Raw genomic sequence first — 15,848 nt, forward strand, 5'->3', positions numbered from 1 at the left:
ACATGCAAGTAGAGCCAAATCTTGGTCCCATTGAAGTCAATGGTAGAATTTCCTTTGACTTCCGTGTGATCAGGATTTGGCCCTACTTAACTGAATGGGAATTTTGTGACTGATGTTTTGAAATCAAGGAGACAGAAATTCTGAAGCCATCTGTGGTTACAGGTATACACAAGGAAAGCAGAGTCAATTCAAGCCCTTTCATCCTATCTTGTGTTGAATATAATGGGAATTTGGGGTGAATGCAAAGTAATATCTAAGTAATGGCTCCACCAAATAACCGACTTCAGTGGGATGACAGTCTTTGAGCAGGTGATGTATTTTGTGCCAGTGTGTGAGAGACCAAGAGACCAGGAAAGGGGGAGAGAAACATAAAGGTTATTTTCTCTTAGTTCTCATCTCCGGTATCTTATTTTCATTCCTTCCATCTCAGTACACTCACATGGACCTGACTAAAGTCAACCGTTCACAGTTCATCAGAGAATCAAGCATCCCAGAAGTTATAGTTTATTAAGGTTTCAAAAATATTTCCACTTTATTTCCTATCTTCCTCCTTATTGTTTCTGGCCCAGACTCCCAGAAGCATGGTATGTGTAATAATGGATAACAACAGTACAGACTGAATGTTTTTGTCTTTCAATAAGCTATATCAGACCGTTTCATTTTAATGCACACTTCCCATTTGTTCCATTGGGGGTGGGACACTCATAATGAGGGTTAAGTTGGAGATCTGCAGTCTGTAGATGTGGAACTAGAGATCTATTTTGGGTCACATTTTACTGATCCATGTAAATTTTGACTCTTCCTGACAGAAATGTTAAGCTTTCATTGTTGCTTTATCATTCAAGCCTGCAGTAAAATAAGCCCATTTGTATTTTGCATTAAGTGTTTTAATTGCAAGAGACTGATCATTATTCTAATTCAATTTGACTCTTCATACTTCAATTGTGCATATTTAGTTTGATAGAATAATAGGCAGATGAAAGGCGATGGTGATGGTTTTTTTGTTTTTTTTTTAATTTAGTGCTCACAAAAGGCATTGCAATGGAAGTCCTGGAGACTCACATTCTCTGTTTTAAAAAAGAACCAGTAAGGATAGAGCTACTGCAGTACAAGCTACCTCCCCACTGCAAGGCCAATGTGCTTCAACCCTAAATGCTACTAATGAGGCAACAGCGTAATTTCGTGCTTTGGCCTCTCCGCTGAGATTGCCTACAGGGGAGTCAATCAATCTGTGCCTTTTGTGCCATGGACATCTAGCCATTGGACTGAGACCCGGAATTCATTTCACCTGTGCCACTAAACAGCCATTACTTTTATCGCTGTCAGATTGGGCCAGATTCAGACTACTGACCTAATTGCAACTACGTTGTGGTATGACAGCCTCTGGGAGTGTTAGAAATCAATTTGGCTCAGGATAATCCCAAACTCTGCCCATCTTTTAATGGTTGCAGATAGTTAGACAATCACAGTTACTGAAAACCAAGGATTGAGAAATGACTTCCAAATGCCTTCCTCTTAAGCCATTCCCAAATGAAATAATCGGACTCATGCCTCTCAATAAGCAGGCCAGCTGCAATAATCTGTTCCATCAGATTATTAAATATCTGATTTCTTTCTAAATAGCACCTCAGTGGATACTGACAGAGTTTCATTACTTGTTTGAAGATTTGTTTGTACCACAATCAGCAGAATATTCCCTAAAGAGAGACTGGTTTCAGAGTAGCAGCCGTGTTAGTCTGTATCTGCAAAAAGAACAGGAGTACTTGTGGCACCTTAGAGACTAACAAATTTATTAGAGCAAGAAGAAGAAGAAGTGGGCTGTAGTCCATGAAAGCTTACCGAAGAAGTGGGCTGTAGTCCACGAAAGCTTATGCTCTAATAAATTTGTTAGTCTCTAAGGTGCCACAAGTACTCCTGTTCTTTTTAAAGAGAGACTGTGGCTGTGTGCCTTTACTAAGAGTAGCAGAACTCTGCTTTAATATTACATCTGTCCTCCGTCCTACTGAATTGCATGTAACTAGTAACCGCATTTATCTTATCCTCTGCAGTTATTTCTGCCATTTAAACCTTTCATTTAACTATCCTTGCCAAGTCTCTCCTCCACTTACCTCTCCTAGTGACTTGTGAAGGCTTAAATAAAAAGAGATTAAATGCTGTGCTCCGAGACATTTCCCTAAGTGAAGTCTGTTTGCAACTTTCCTTCATTCAGAAGATGTGTGCAGTATGGCAGTTGTGTTTAGGGATGTCATGTAGTGCTGAATGGTGCAAGGAGAAGGAAAATATTTGGTGGCTTGACAGGGTCATAGTTGCTACAAGAACAGCACAGAGACTATGGTGCTTCAGCAGACAGGTAGAGGATGAGCTCCTTCTGGGAAATTCCTCATTTTTTTTATAGATGATTTAATAACTTGGCTTGGTCCTCTCTAGGAATTGGAGGGTCAGATGCTCAGCTGCTGTAAATTGGTGTAACTCCATTGACTTATGCCAATTTATATCATCTGAGGGTCTCTCTTGATGAGTTTAACTTCACTCTCCACAATACACATGTTCCTCCCTTTGCAGCCCTTTAACCAACCTTCTCCTCCCCAATGCAGATTGCTTCAGTGGCCTCTCCTCCTGGTTGCTTCATGGACCTATTTGTTCCTTTTTGGTTGTCCCCGGCGACTAGGCACAAACACAGGCCAGTTAACAGGCTGAGATGCATTCAGCATCCCATGCACACTGGACTGTCCACCCAGAGGGGCTGGTGCTTTTGAACTACAGCACAATCAGCCACTATCCATCCTTCCTCACATACAACAAAAGCAGTTCTGAGAGTCTGAGAAATGTGAGTCAAGAGTCACTTCAATTAAATCTAGAGCAAAGCGATTATCCAGGCAGGAGCAAACAAGTGCTTCATCTTCAGCTGCCTGTGTTGTGACTTTTGACACTGCAATCTTACATTGCTTTATTTCAAGCACTATTGTGATGGATGATACTCACTGTAGGAAAAAATTACATGAGATACACAAGAACCTTTTTGGTATTTCAGTCCATAAGTCTGATGAGTCTAAACTCAAGAGACATTGCACAAAGAGAAAAAAGCTTTAACATTCTGTTCAGTGAAATAAAATTCATCATATAAATAATGTGACTAAATGCAGTAGCACCTGAAAGGGCTGTGCTGGAAACTAAAGATACCTCATTTGCAGTCATGGAGTTATCTGTGAAAAGAGACAATACAACACTTCCCCTGGCAATCAGAGCTTATTTGAAAGGACCTTTCATCTCTCAACTACCCCTTTAAATTTACCATCCTATTCTTACACACCTAGAAGTTGTCCAACTTGCTGTCTTTTTCATAGGACTATACACAATTTCAATTGCTGGACTCTGCTCTTAAGACCAGAGTCTGTTGTATAGTATGGCTGAGACAAGTGCACCGCAAATTATAGCAAAGAAAAATGTTCTCTAAAGTTTTTGGCTTTGATTGACCAATATAACAGGAGAAGAAAAATTTGCGAGCTTTCCTGCTCAGAAAAGTGCATAAGCCTGCAGGTGGTTTGGGAGCTCTTAATCTTTATCACCTTCCATTGAACAGTATGAACCTTGTACGGTCTTTAATTTCTGGGACACACTTTCAAAACAGCCTCTGTGGTAGCATGCCCAAAATTGCAGGGGCAAGGTTTTAAGTGAACAAATCATGGTGTTCCAGAACTCAGATATTATGTCTTAGGGATTTCCTCTGTCCCTGTGCCATACCGCCATGACTTCAGGAGAATCCAAGCTGAATCCTGTTGACTTTATAAGAGAAGGACAGCTGGCAGAGCTCTAAGACATGGGAACTTGATGCCCTTCTTGGTCCAGAATAACCCAAATTTGGTGACCTTTCCAAGTTCTGCTGCCACCAAATGGAGTGGTGGGCAATGAACGCCATCCCTGAGATAGCTTGCAGTGGGTTGGTGGACACTGATTCAGGGCCAGAAATGGGCCTACTTGCCATGGCCTAATTGCAAATTTGTTAGATGACCCTGCGCCATCCACCCACAGTAGGTAACATCTTCCATCTTATCTCATCTAGCCAACCTTGACAAGATATGTAGAGGGGTGTGTGTGTGTGTGTGTGAGAATGCTTCTGGAACCGGCTGCCTGGAATGAAGATGTGCAAGTAGAACAGACTGACTGACTGATAGGGAAGGTCCTGCTCTGACTGAACCCTTTCTGAGGTTGACTTTCACACACAAATTCAGAAGGGGAATTTCACCTGATTTCAAGTATGGATAAAAAAGTTTTGCATGGCCCTAGTCAAGACCCAGTGGGCGTCATTGTAATTAATGTTTGTGAATATAGCGACCATGACAATTCAGGTAATTTTTTTTCCTTTAAAACAGGTGAGTATTTGGGCTGCACTACCTCCCCCTGCCAGAATGGAGGAACCTGCATCAATGAAAAGCAGAGTTTTATTTGTGCTTGTCGCCACCCCTTTGGAGGAGTCAACTGCAGTATGAAGTTGGTAGACGAAAATTCTGTTACTGTAGGTAAGTACAGTATTTAGCAAGGTAGCATACTAATGCATATGAGCAATTTGCATCATGCACTAATCAGCCAGCATTTGCTAACATAATACACTGTCTTGTGGCCCCCTCTAGAGACTGGTTCACAGAGGATAAGGGCCTACTACTGCTGCTACCATTTAAAGTTACTCCTTTAGCTCAAGTAGAAGAGTCCTGTGCTTTAGCATTGAAGGACTTAATCCCTGTTGATGACCCATAATCCCCTATTTTAGTGTGGCCCACATCACAAGGTTTAATTGGTCTGGGTCACAGAGCCAGCCACAAACCCAGAGAGCTCCATGGTGGGTTGAGTAGACAGTTTACTGGGGAAGGTGTTAGAAATGTATTTGAACAAACTGAGATGGAATTTTATTACACAATAGTGAAGTCCCTTCACTGGGAAATGATGGGCCCAGCACCTCTTGGGGTGTGCTGTAAATCCCATTAGCTACTACTGAGCCTGGGGCCAGATCCTCAGCCAGTCAATCAAATCAGAGGAATTACTAGGCCACCTAATGATCTGTACCCTGAAAGCCACATAAATGCTACTGGTAACAGGGAAAGCAGAAAATATACTTGTTCAGCCAAGCTTAAAAATAAATAAATACACATTTTACATCCAAGCCACATGAAATGTGATTTGAACACTACTTGCAGCAGCTGTTTGGCTGCTTCTCATTGATGACTACATATGAATAGTGAGTAAAATCATTTGTACAGTAGCCGGGATATTAGCGTGTATGCTCAGCTGGAATGGGAAAAAAAAACATACATTTTTATTTCCCCCGTTTGTTGTCAGGAGTGCTAAATCTCTCCCATATTTGTCTAGGGTCTGTGAGCACAATTCCTGGCTTCAGAACACCCATACACACTGTGTAAAGATTTGTGATACAGGGAAAGAAAGAGATCCTGCAGTGGGGGCAAGAGGAAAAGTAAAAGCTTTTCTTAATAATAATGCAGTGCAGTCAACAATGAAGTTCCCTTGCTGTTTCTGACATATAGCTTTTGGAGGTGCACTTGGCACTAATTGTGCATTTTCTGCAGTGCATAGGGATTCATTTTGTTTCTATTCTAGCTGTTGAAGCTACTTGACGAGATGCCTGAAATGTTTCTACACTGTCTCTGTTTCAATTCCTACTTGAAACTCTGACATACAATATGGGTCCTCTTTAATTATGCAACAGATGGGAAGTGGGAGGGAAAGACCAAGAAACATATCTTAGAAATATTCTTTACTCTTTGCAGATTTTTCCAAAGGATCTTACAGATATGCACCTATGGTGGCTTTCTTTGCCTCTCACACCTATGGGATGACGACTCCTGGCCCCATCAGATTTAATAATCTGGATGTCAACTATGGATCGTCCTATGTCCCAGCAAGTGGAAAGTTCCGTGTTCCATATCTTGGGGTGTATGTTTTCGAGTACACCATTGCATCATTCAGTCCTCGCGTCTCTGGCTATTTAGTGGTTGATGGAATAGACAAGCTCGCTTTCCAGTCTGAAAATGTCAACGGTAACAAGTACATTGATAGGGTAATAACTGGGCATGCTTTACTGGAGTTAAACTACGGTCAAGAAGTCTGGCTCAGACTGGCAAGTGGCTCCATCCCAGCCAAGTATCCACCTGTCACTACATTTACTGGTTACTTGTTGTACCGTACATAAGTCAGCCATAAATGCAAAATACCACCTTCGAATGAAGCAGCCTGCAGAGTTATTTATCTGTACCTTGAATTTCCTCCTCTCCTGCAAGGTAAATTCCATTGCATAACACAGAGTTTCTCTACTCCCATCCTGCAGGACAGGTGAAATTTCAGGAGTCCAGGGGCCTGATTCTCCACAACCTTGTTCCTTGTATAACCATTTACACTTGTGACAAGAGAGTCCACAGGGACTGTAATATGAAAAAATCACCATCATATGTGAGTGGAGAATTCTGATCTGGTCATGTTTTGTGCTCACCTTGAACGGGTAAGTGTGCTTTTACAAGGCAGTGGAGAATCAGCCACCAAATCTGGATATGGTGGGTCAAATTTTGACCTGATTTTACCTGTGCAACCCGCTTCACTTCCGAGGTGTTGCATAGGTTTTGCAGCTCAGAATTTGGGCTCCTCTTTAGCTTATTGCATCAAGTGAAAACTATGTATATTTTCTTTTTTGCCTTATATGATTTGTGAATATCTTTGTATTTTAAGGATATATTTACTTCATAATTTTCTACATTGTCTTGTATGTAAACAACATGGTAGCAAATAGCTCTTTACTAGAAAAAGGCATAACAAGATCTAATGGTTGGAAACTGATGCTAGACAAATTCAGACAAGAAATAAGGTGCAACATTTTAACAGTTAGGGTAATTGACTATTGGAAGAACTTAGCTAGGGAATTGGTAGATTTTCCATCACTGAGCCTTTAAATCAGGACTGGATATCTTTTAAAAATATATTCTATATTGTATTATATATGCTCAGACAGAAGTTATGGGCTTGATACAGAAATTATTGCATAAGGTGCTTTGTCCTGAGTTATGCAGGAGGTCAGACTAGAATTATCATAATGGTCCCTTCTGGCCTTGAAGTCTATGAATCTATAAATGATTCCCCACTGCCTGACACCATTTATAGTCACCTACACCAGTGCAAAGTGGGTGTAAAATGCTATCAGTGACATGAACGAGCAGAGAACTCTGTTCTGGTAGCATTTCCTCCCAATTGGCTTTCACTTTTCTCAGATGTAAATGACTACACAGGGTACAAGGCACTGGGTATCAGACTTCTGGCTGGACTTATTTAAATACATTTTCTCACTGTGGCTCAGATTTTCAATTGCTATAAATCAGCACTGCTTCATTGAAGTATACAGTATACAGCAGCTGAAAATCTGGTCCAACGTGTTTTGGATGCTCTCTAAATTATATTGCTTTCATTTGCCAGGAACTTATTTCTAAGAAAGTCACAAAACAGCAGGTTTATTCTTAGTACTCATTAATAGATATACCTGAATCTTAAATAAGAAAGAAAAAAATGCACTGAAGTAAGGAGAATGAATTTAGAGTCCCATAATCCAAAAATATAGCTTAAAGCTAGGCATACTATTCATAACTGCTTTTTTTTAGGAATTCAAGGTATTTCAACACTGCCCCGATTCAGGACTTGTGATTTTAATGAAGGTCAGTGGTTTTCTCTGTAAGTAAAGATGATGGACAGGCACTTATCCGTCCAAAAAGCTCTGACTCCCACACATAGCAGGACCAAACATTATAGGCCAAATTTGCACCAGGTCTGCTCTACCTTATGTCTTAACTGACCCTGATAGGGATTCTTCCCACAGAAAATCCTCCCTTAAGAGTGTCAGTCAGATAGTCCACCCTAAACATGGGGAGTTATGTTTCCTGTGCAGTCTGGTGTTTACTTTAGATTAAGGAAAACAACACAACCAGAAAGAACAAAAATAAAGTCTCCATGAGAGAGGGCGGGGCATGTCTCCTCTGAAATATGCTGCATTAACCCTGCCTCATAAAATGGCAGCTCCCCCTGCGGAGAGGGGCATTCTGTAGAAAGTTAAAGGGGCCGTGCCCAGAAAGCAAAATAAGGAGAGTTACATGGCTACATGCACCACAAGCAGGGTGGAGGCATTCTTAGGGTGGTTAGGAAGTGAGTTGATTCATCATATCCCCTGGCAGCAGATGCCAGCAGGAGATTCCATGGAGCCTACACTGAAAATGGAGGCTGCTCTCAACTGATGAAAACCCCAAGGGAGAGCAGACAGTGATATCACCATCTGTTCTAACCTTGGGTTCATCACCAATGGGGAACAGCAGGCGTGTCTGGGACTGAAAAAATGCATCTCACCTACCACAGACCAGTTTGACCTACTGCATTTGTTTTTCCTCTGAATCCCGTGTGATCTGAAAGCAAGAAAGCCCCTTCCTTTTTCTTTGCCCATATCAGTCAGACAGTTAACAAGTGAGGCACATGCTTTGCTCTGAAAAACCTAGATTTAAAAATCTGAATTTCAAGGAGGAAAAAAACCTCAATAACAGTGCATTTATTTAGGCCTAAATCCACTAATTATTTGTTAATGGATCTCACAATGCATAAGTTGTCAGAAAGAGATCCTGCAGCTTGTTGACCTACACGCCCAAATGAGCAGAGTCACCAATGTTGGGAACAATTGCAAACCATGCTAGTGTAGTGGTTTTGTAATCCTCTCTTCTGCTTATATGGGACTAATCCTCAACACACCATGAACCTTGAATGTGTGTGTTCCAGCCCCTTCCTCCCCAGTGTACCGTATCTTTCTGTGAACACTTGAAATCCCTGATCTGACACTAACTCATCCTACTCTCTCACTGAATTTCATCAAACATACTGCCCACATACCCAAATCCCCCCCTTGTTTGACTTTGTCATTTTAATAACATATTTAGTCCTCTTTATTCCTGCTGTGGAGATGTCTAAATGGCATGGAAATTACCCTGCAGATGAAATTCAAATGACCCACCAGAGATTGCATCTCTTTTTAATGTGACTTTCTTTGCCCTTGCTGCCCTTGCCACAAAATCCTTGAGCTGGGTCTCCAGCTTCATAGGCACTAATTATATTTTCACAGCAGCGAGATTCTTGATAGGTCATCATGTTTTTTAATTTTTCTGCCACAAAAATTCCAAATTCATTAGCTATGGACCAAGAACTCTGATTAGTATCCAGGTCTTGAGTAGCAATAAATTGGAAATCATCTTCCCCAGTAGCATTGTTGCTATTCCTATTGCACCAATAAAGGGGGAAAATAACTTTTTTTTTTTAAATACACACCAATCTGCATCTCCCTGCAAGTATATATTGTGCATTAACTCACAATGATCTTTTCACTCATAAAACAAAGTAGAATTGGCTGTGTGTAACTGTTAAAAACTTAAATGCAGATTCTACAGCATGTGTATGTATCTGCCGCAGCCTTTAAAACTCATTTCTGGGCATGTGACTAAGTATATAAGCCACTTGATCTAATAAAGCACATGATACCGAACATAACTGAGAATCAATAAAATCAGTAAGACTACCCATTATGCAGAAAAGATAGTGATAAATCAATCAGTCTAGATTCTCATGAGACCCTGTTAGAAATGGTCCCAAATGATGGCTCCAACAGCATTTTGACATCCCTTCCCCTTCCTTTTAACTCTTTGATTTGTTTTCCCTGATGATACAGAGATACCCAGCTGCACATCTGAACATTAGTATCTACCGAAAGCCCTCATAAAGGATCACAAAGACTACCCCAAACCTTTATACAGTATAGCGAACATTGGTCTCTTTATCTGGGTGACTCAATAACCATGGCAACATTATCTGGTTTGGCTTTGACAAGCCCATCCAATTTACTCTGGAGCTCGCATTATCATTTCCTCCCCTACACATACCTAGTTATCACTGAATGCATTCCCCCTCATCTTTTTTATCATTCATGCTGAAATCTGCAGTTTTTTTCTAGCAAACTGTGTATACCTTCTTCTCTAGCGGAACAAGCAATGTTGCCCCAAGTCCTTTCCACCTCACTCCTCTAAAGGAGCCTCAAGAATTAGCACCTGAATTATTGTCATGAATTGTAGATAGAAGAGTTATTGGCTTCCTTGCATTCCCGTCCTTTTCCTTTTGTTTATTTTTTGGCTGAGAAAACTCTTCTATGGAAGCCTACGTGCTTTTGAAAGTCCTATTACAGCCTTATCTGAATCTTTAGGATTCAACTACATAAGCAGGAGCGATGCATACTCCTGAAAGCCAAAAAGACAATTTTAGACTATTTCCAAAGGAACGTCACCCACAACAGTCTTTAGCAAGACCGCGAAGTTGCAAGCATTATGTTATCCTTATTAATCAAGTGCTGATATTGAGCTTCGCATTGTACAAGACACAGATAAAGACATGGACCCTGCCATGCTGAGCTTTATAATGTAAAATCAAACTCTCATTGACTGATCATATCCTGAGTGCATTCCACAGTGACTGAGTAACTTCTGAGGCTTGATTAACCTTTTCAGGGGTGTCAGATATACCGAAGCTAGGATACTTGAGTCCATATTTTTCATCTAATCCTTAATGGATCAACTTCACACTTCTTTACCCATTCAGCCTATTGTTAGAATGCACAGGCACTTTCGTTGACCCAGGTGAAATCATTACCATTCTGGAGATCTATGAAGTAGGTGGAAAAGGAGAATCTTCTTGTTTTGTTTGGGGGGAAGCCTTTGTATTTGTTGAATCACATTAATCCAAGTCACTGTTTCGGTAATGTTCAATGAGAAATACTATGAATTTAACATTGCTATATATTTAATGTGTGCAGTGAAATCTTTTTTTTTTTCATTTTCTGTGTGAAAAATTGGCATTCTTTCTTGAACTATAGCAATAATGTATGTTGTAAATGCCATTTTGCCTTCATGAGTATGATCTAGTAAACCTTTGCCTTTAAATAGTGTTTCATCCTGTAAATGTTTAAGCAAGAAAATTCAATCTGTTATCTTGGTAATAAAATTGCTAAGAAATATATTATCAGCAGCACGTTCACTTTAAATGTACTTCAGTGCCCCAGTACCCAAAACTTAGACATTTGGGGTGGTTACCTAACAGGAACGCCAACTGTACAGTCACATATTTCATATACCTAAGCAAAAATGCTTATGAAAATCTTCTTGATGGTAGGTTGCTACATTGTTATAAAGAATTGTTATCTTAGAAAATGCAACGTACAAACAAAGCACAACCAAGGATATGACTGTTTACAAATAGCATACACAGCTTCCAGAAAGCTTGCTATTCAAATCTATGGGATTTGTACAAGTGTTATCTCTGCAATGAACAAAAGTTCTTTGTAAATACCATAAGTCTTTTGAAAGCTATGTGAACACGTTATTGAAAATCAGTACATTTCATATCGATGAAGATTTAGGTGTCTGACCCTGTTAGAGTATTGCAGCTTGTAATCTTGTTGCAAAGCCAGGAAAGACTGCAATTAAAAATGGCTAAAATGATACACGTGTTTAGAGGAAAAATTATCTTCGGCTCTATCTGAACAATCTGACCCCTCTGCAAATTTCCTTACCCGGGGGGAAAAATGAGTTCAGTACTGGTCTACTTATTGATTTTTATCATAAAAGGTAAAAACATACATGTGCATTTGTTGTTTACGATTAGTGTCTGTCAAAGAATGTGCCATTACCTGCTTATACTTACAAAAGACAGCATTAAGCCTCAGAACACAGGGGTGTATTCTCAGTGGGTCGAGTGCTGCAAGGATCCCATTGACTTCCAGGATTTAGCCCAAAATGCATCTGTTTAACCACCCCCTTTAACACTATATGCCCCAGAGACCTGAACAATAGTGCAGTTTGTGCACAGATACCCACTGACATATACAGAAAACACAGAGGAGAAACATAAAATATGTTTAGCTGAAAATTAAAGAGTAAATGTCCATGTTGTGGACACAGCTTTTTCCATCAAAAAAATCATTTCAATAGAAAATTCCCAACCAACTCTAGTCATCAGCCTTATGAAAAGACTTTTGTTATTAGTACTATTGGACACCATACTAATCTGAAACACTGCCCAATCTTCTCCCAATCCAACTACATGCAATCCTACCCTACCCACTATCCTTATCCTTTCCCCCAAACTCCCCTGACATGAGCCCCATCTTTAATTTCCTTCCTGGGTTTGAGTACAATAAGCCCTGGTACCTTCCCTTGTTTCTTTCCTCTTCCAGCTCTTACCTCTCTTCCCTTGATTGCTGGATGCCCTTAACTTGAGTAATATAATATTGGGATGACTGTCAGTCTCTGCTGAGCAGGAGTTGGCTTTATTGAAATATGCACACCAGGGTGTTTCCCTAAGATCAGAATTGCCACTTCCCTCATGAACATACACTGGAGTACTGCACCATGTGACAGAGGGGAACTCCATTCAACAGATTAGCCTGCCTGGGGTCTGCAGACTAACTTCAACCCTGCTGAATGCTTTGATGCCAATATCACCTAAGAAAAGACCTGTCTGTGAGAGAATAATACTTTCCTGAACTGATCAGAAGCTGAAGTGGTCCAGATTCAGATTGTGGAGGCTGTTTTTAAAGAATCAGTTTATTCACTTCTGTGCCTAAGTTTTTTAGAACCACAAAATAGTCAACAGTTTCCATCTCATAATATGGATTCAGCTGTGTTAACTGCAAAGACTGTAGGGATCAACTCTGCTCTCATTGTAATCAAGAGAAAAACTCTGAGTAGCTTTCATGGGAGAAAGGTTGGACCCACAATTTTCTAATCTGTGTTGAGACATATTCATACACAAATATTTAGCCTCTTTTCCTACTTCTGTTATGCTTGTTTTGGTCCATTTCTCAGGCACAAGTGGGAAGAGCTGGTGACAATTACTTCTTTCAATCACCTGATTGATTTACATTTCTCTGGCTGGAAGCAGATGGAGTTCCTGGCCTACTCTGAATAGAAGCTGTGCAGAATTGGACTGACTCTCCATTGTCTTGCACTAGGTACAGTCAGTTCCATTTGTGTAAAGTGAGTGCAAAGCAAGTATATGAGAACACCATTATGATTTGCTAGTATGTTTTACTCCACTTTGCACAGGTGACTTTTTCTGAAATGACTCTTCCAGTGACCGTTGCTGAGAACATGCTGACGCAGCAAAGACTGAAATTTTCTTTGGGTAGGAAAATATTAGACATAGTATACAAATATTTTGGTGAGATCCTTACAGATTTCAAGACATGCTACTGGATTGCCTATGGGTGCCCAAAAAAAGAATGGAATGACATTACAGTCATTTTAATCATTTAGATCTTAAAAACAGCATGAAAATTAATGGAAAGCAAAACAATGTTGACAATTTTTCACTAAAAATGTTGTGGGGGGGTTCAAATGCCTTTTTTTTTTTTTTTTTTACCAACAACAGCAAAAATGTTCAAAAATTTTCAACCAGCTGTAGTCAGGAGGAAGGATGTTTTATTCTGCCTGCTCCCTATATACAGGCATCTTTTTTTTAAAAATCTTTCAGAACCAGGGTAATATGGTGACAGGTACCAATGAACATTTATGAATAAATATAATAATAATATAAGGAGATATACATATCTCATAGAACTGGAAGGGACCCTGAAAGGTCATCGAGTCCAGCCCCCTGCCTTCAGTAGCAGGACCAAGTACTGATTTTTGCCGCAGACCCCTAAGTGGCCCCCTCAAGGATTGAACTCATAACCCTAGAGGCCACTGCTCATACCACTGAGCTATCCCTCCCCTATACACATACATACATATACACATACATATAAAATGTATGTGAACAGCTATATCTTCCGTATGTAGGAAATCTATGCAGAATGACTATAATGTCTTATGTCAAGAGTACTTTAACTTAGTGATGCTGAAAAGACTGCCCTATGTGTACAGATTTAAAACAAAGGTCTGGAAAGGCTATGGTGGAAGAAGGAACTAATGTATTACAGACACACACACAGGGTGTGAATATCTACAAATTAAAAAATGTGGGGAAATCACATTGTACATAGATTCCATAGAATATGCATGAAATCCTGACCCCTTTGAAGTCAAAGGGGGTTTTGCCACTTACTTCAATTTGGGTAAGATTTCACGTTTATGCCTTCAGCACTGGACCTCTCTACTCATTGTGCCACTTCACTCTGATGGCCTTTACGAAGGAAGTCATAGAATCATGAGTTCCGCATCTACAGTCAGTTTGAGTGTGGCTGAATCAGAGCCTCACTTTCACCATCTGTAAAATGTGGATAATATTTATCTACATCCCTGGAGTATTATCAGAATGATTTAATTAAATCACTTTTGAGGTGAATAGTACTAGATTGGCATTGAGCAGTACTCTTTCCTGATGGCAATGTTGTATGGAACTCTTTGTTTGCTTTCACCTTTTAAAACTGGATAATTTTTATTTCCTAAGCATTGAGGAAAAATAAAAGGAAAGGTCCAGGGTGGGGAAGACTGATGATTCAGGGCAATTTTTTTTACCAACTGCCAAATTGCTACTTTTCTGAGGAAGATTATTTTAAAAAGCACTGACAATGACAACAAAATTACAAAGTTGCTTCCCAGCTAACAACCTTAATGAGAAATTTCTGTCTGGGTTTTGATCTTCCCACAGCATGATTACTGCTCTTTGCAGAGCTACATTACCAGTCATGTGCTCATGTATGCTGATAATAGCATGCTGCCATGCCTTACCTTGCTCAATCTGTCTGTTGAGTGTGCTGGAACTGATCATGGCAGCTCATCTCTCCATGGGCCTCGATATGGCCTGTTAGTAGTTTTAGCTTCTTAGTTAGTGCATCATACGCAGTTCCTTGCTTGTAAGATGCTTTTTTCTGCCGGTTCAATACAAAGGTGCTGTGAAGTCCCACAAGGCCCCATCCTTAAATCAACACTGTTCTGAGTCCACAGCTTTCTCTCAGTAGTCTGGAGCAGAATTTTCAGTCTTTGTTATGCTGCTGATACACAGGTTTATTTATCAACCTCCCAGGGAAGCTATTTCAAATTTGATTAAGTACCTAAGTGATATTTTAGTCTGGGATGCCTGAAAATCTCCTGAAGTTGAAGTGTGAGGAGTGTCTTTCTCCACCATCTAAATACTGTTTTGCATTTCTTTTCAACAGTACTGGTGCCATTTTGAGTGGTGAACGTTAGTTTAATCTCAAAAACACCACTGAGATGATATACACCAGCATATAACAAGAAGTTTTGTCTCAAGAAGCTAAGTGGTTCACTCAAAATGCTATATCTGGACTCCTTCATCTTCATTCCTGCCAAAAATGAGATGTTGAACTCCTTCTCAAAGGTGCTGACTGCCCTTAATTCTTCTCAGACCAGACTGTGCTCTCAGTTACGGTGACCTAAATCCACCCCATTTTAGACCAGCGTAACTCAAAGCAGAGTCTACCCAACTGATTTCAAAGGGAATTGAGGGTGCTCAACAGCTAGAAGACAACAATCACACCCGATAGGATCAGTCCACAAACACACAATACATGTCAAGCGAGAGTGTCCAAAGAGAACATGATGGGTCACATTCTCTGCAGATGTAAAATAACTTCAATAGAGCCATGCTGCCCCATACCAATGGAGAATCTGGACCTGTGTTCCTTCCTGGCTAAAAGTATTTTTTGAAAAATAATCTATCCGAGAAGATTCTATTTATTTATGATGAAAAAGCAGGCACTGTAATACAGTTAAACAATCACATTTCTCTCTCTCTTGGAGTTCTTTCTTCCAGGGTCAGAC

General features: G+C 40.1%; 1 protein-coding gene across 2 annotated transcripts in view; it reads left to right on the forward strand.

The window, feature by feature from the left end:
• Nucleotides 1-11,566, forward strand: part of MMRN1 (multimerin 1) — a 60,571-nt gene extending 49,005 nt beyond the window's left edge. For both annotated transcript variants that reach the window (XM_054029905.1, XM_054029906.1), the window contains exons 7-8: nt 4,371-4,517; nt 5,778-11,566. In XM_054029905.1, coding sequence (XP_053885880.1) covers nt 4,371-4,517; nt 5,778-6,199 — 569 coding nt within the window. In that variant the 3' untranslated portion in view covers nt 6,200-11,566. The remainder of the gene's footprint in view (nt 1-4,370; nt 4,518-5,777) is intronic.
• Nucleotides 11,567-15,848: the final 4,282 nt, after the last annotated feature.

Source organism: Malaclemys terrapin, chromosome 5, assembly GCF_027887155.1.
Source record: "Malaclemys terrapin pileata isolate rMalTer1 chromosome 5, rMalTer1.hap1, whole genome shotgun sequence".
Taxonomy (NCBI): domain Eukaryota; kingdom Metazoa; phylum Chordata; order Testudines; family Emydidae; genus Malaclemys; species Malaclemys terrapin.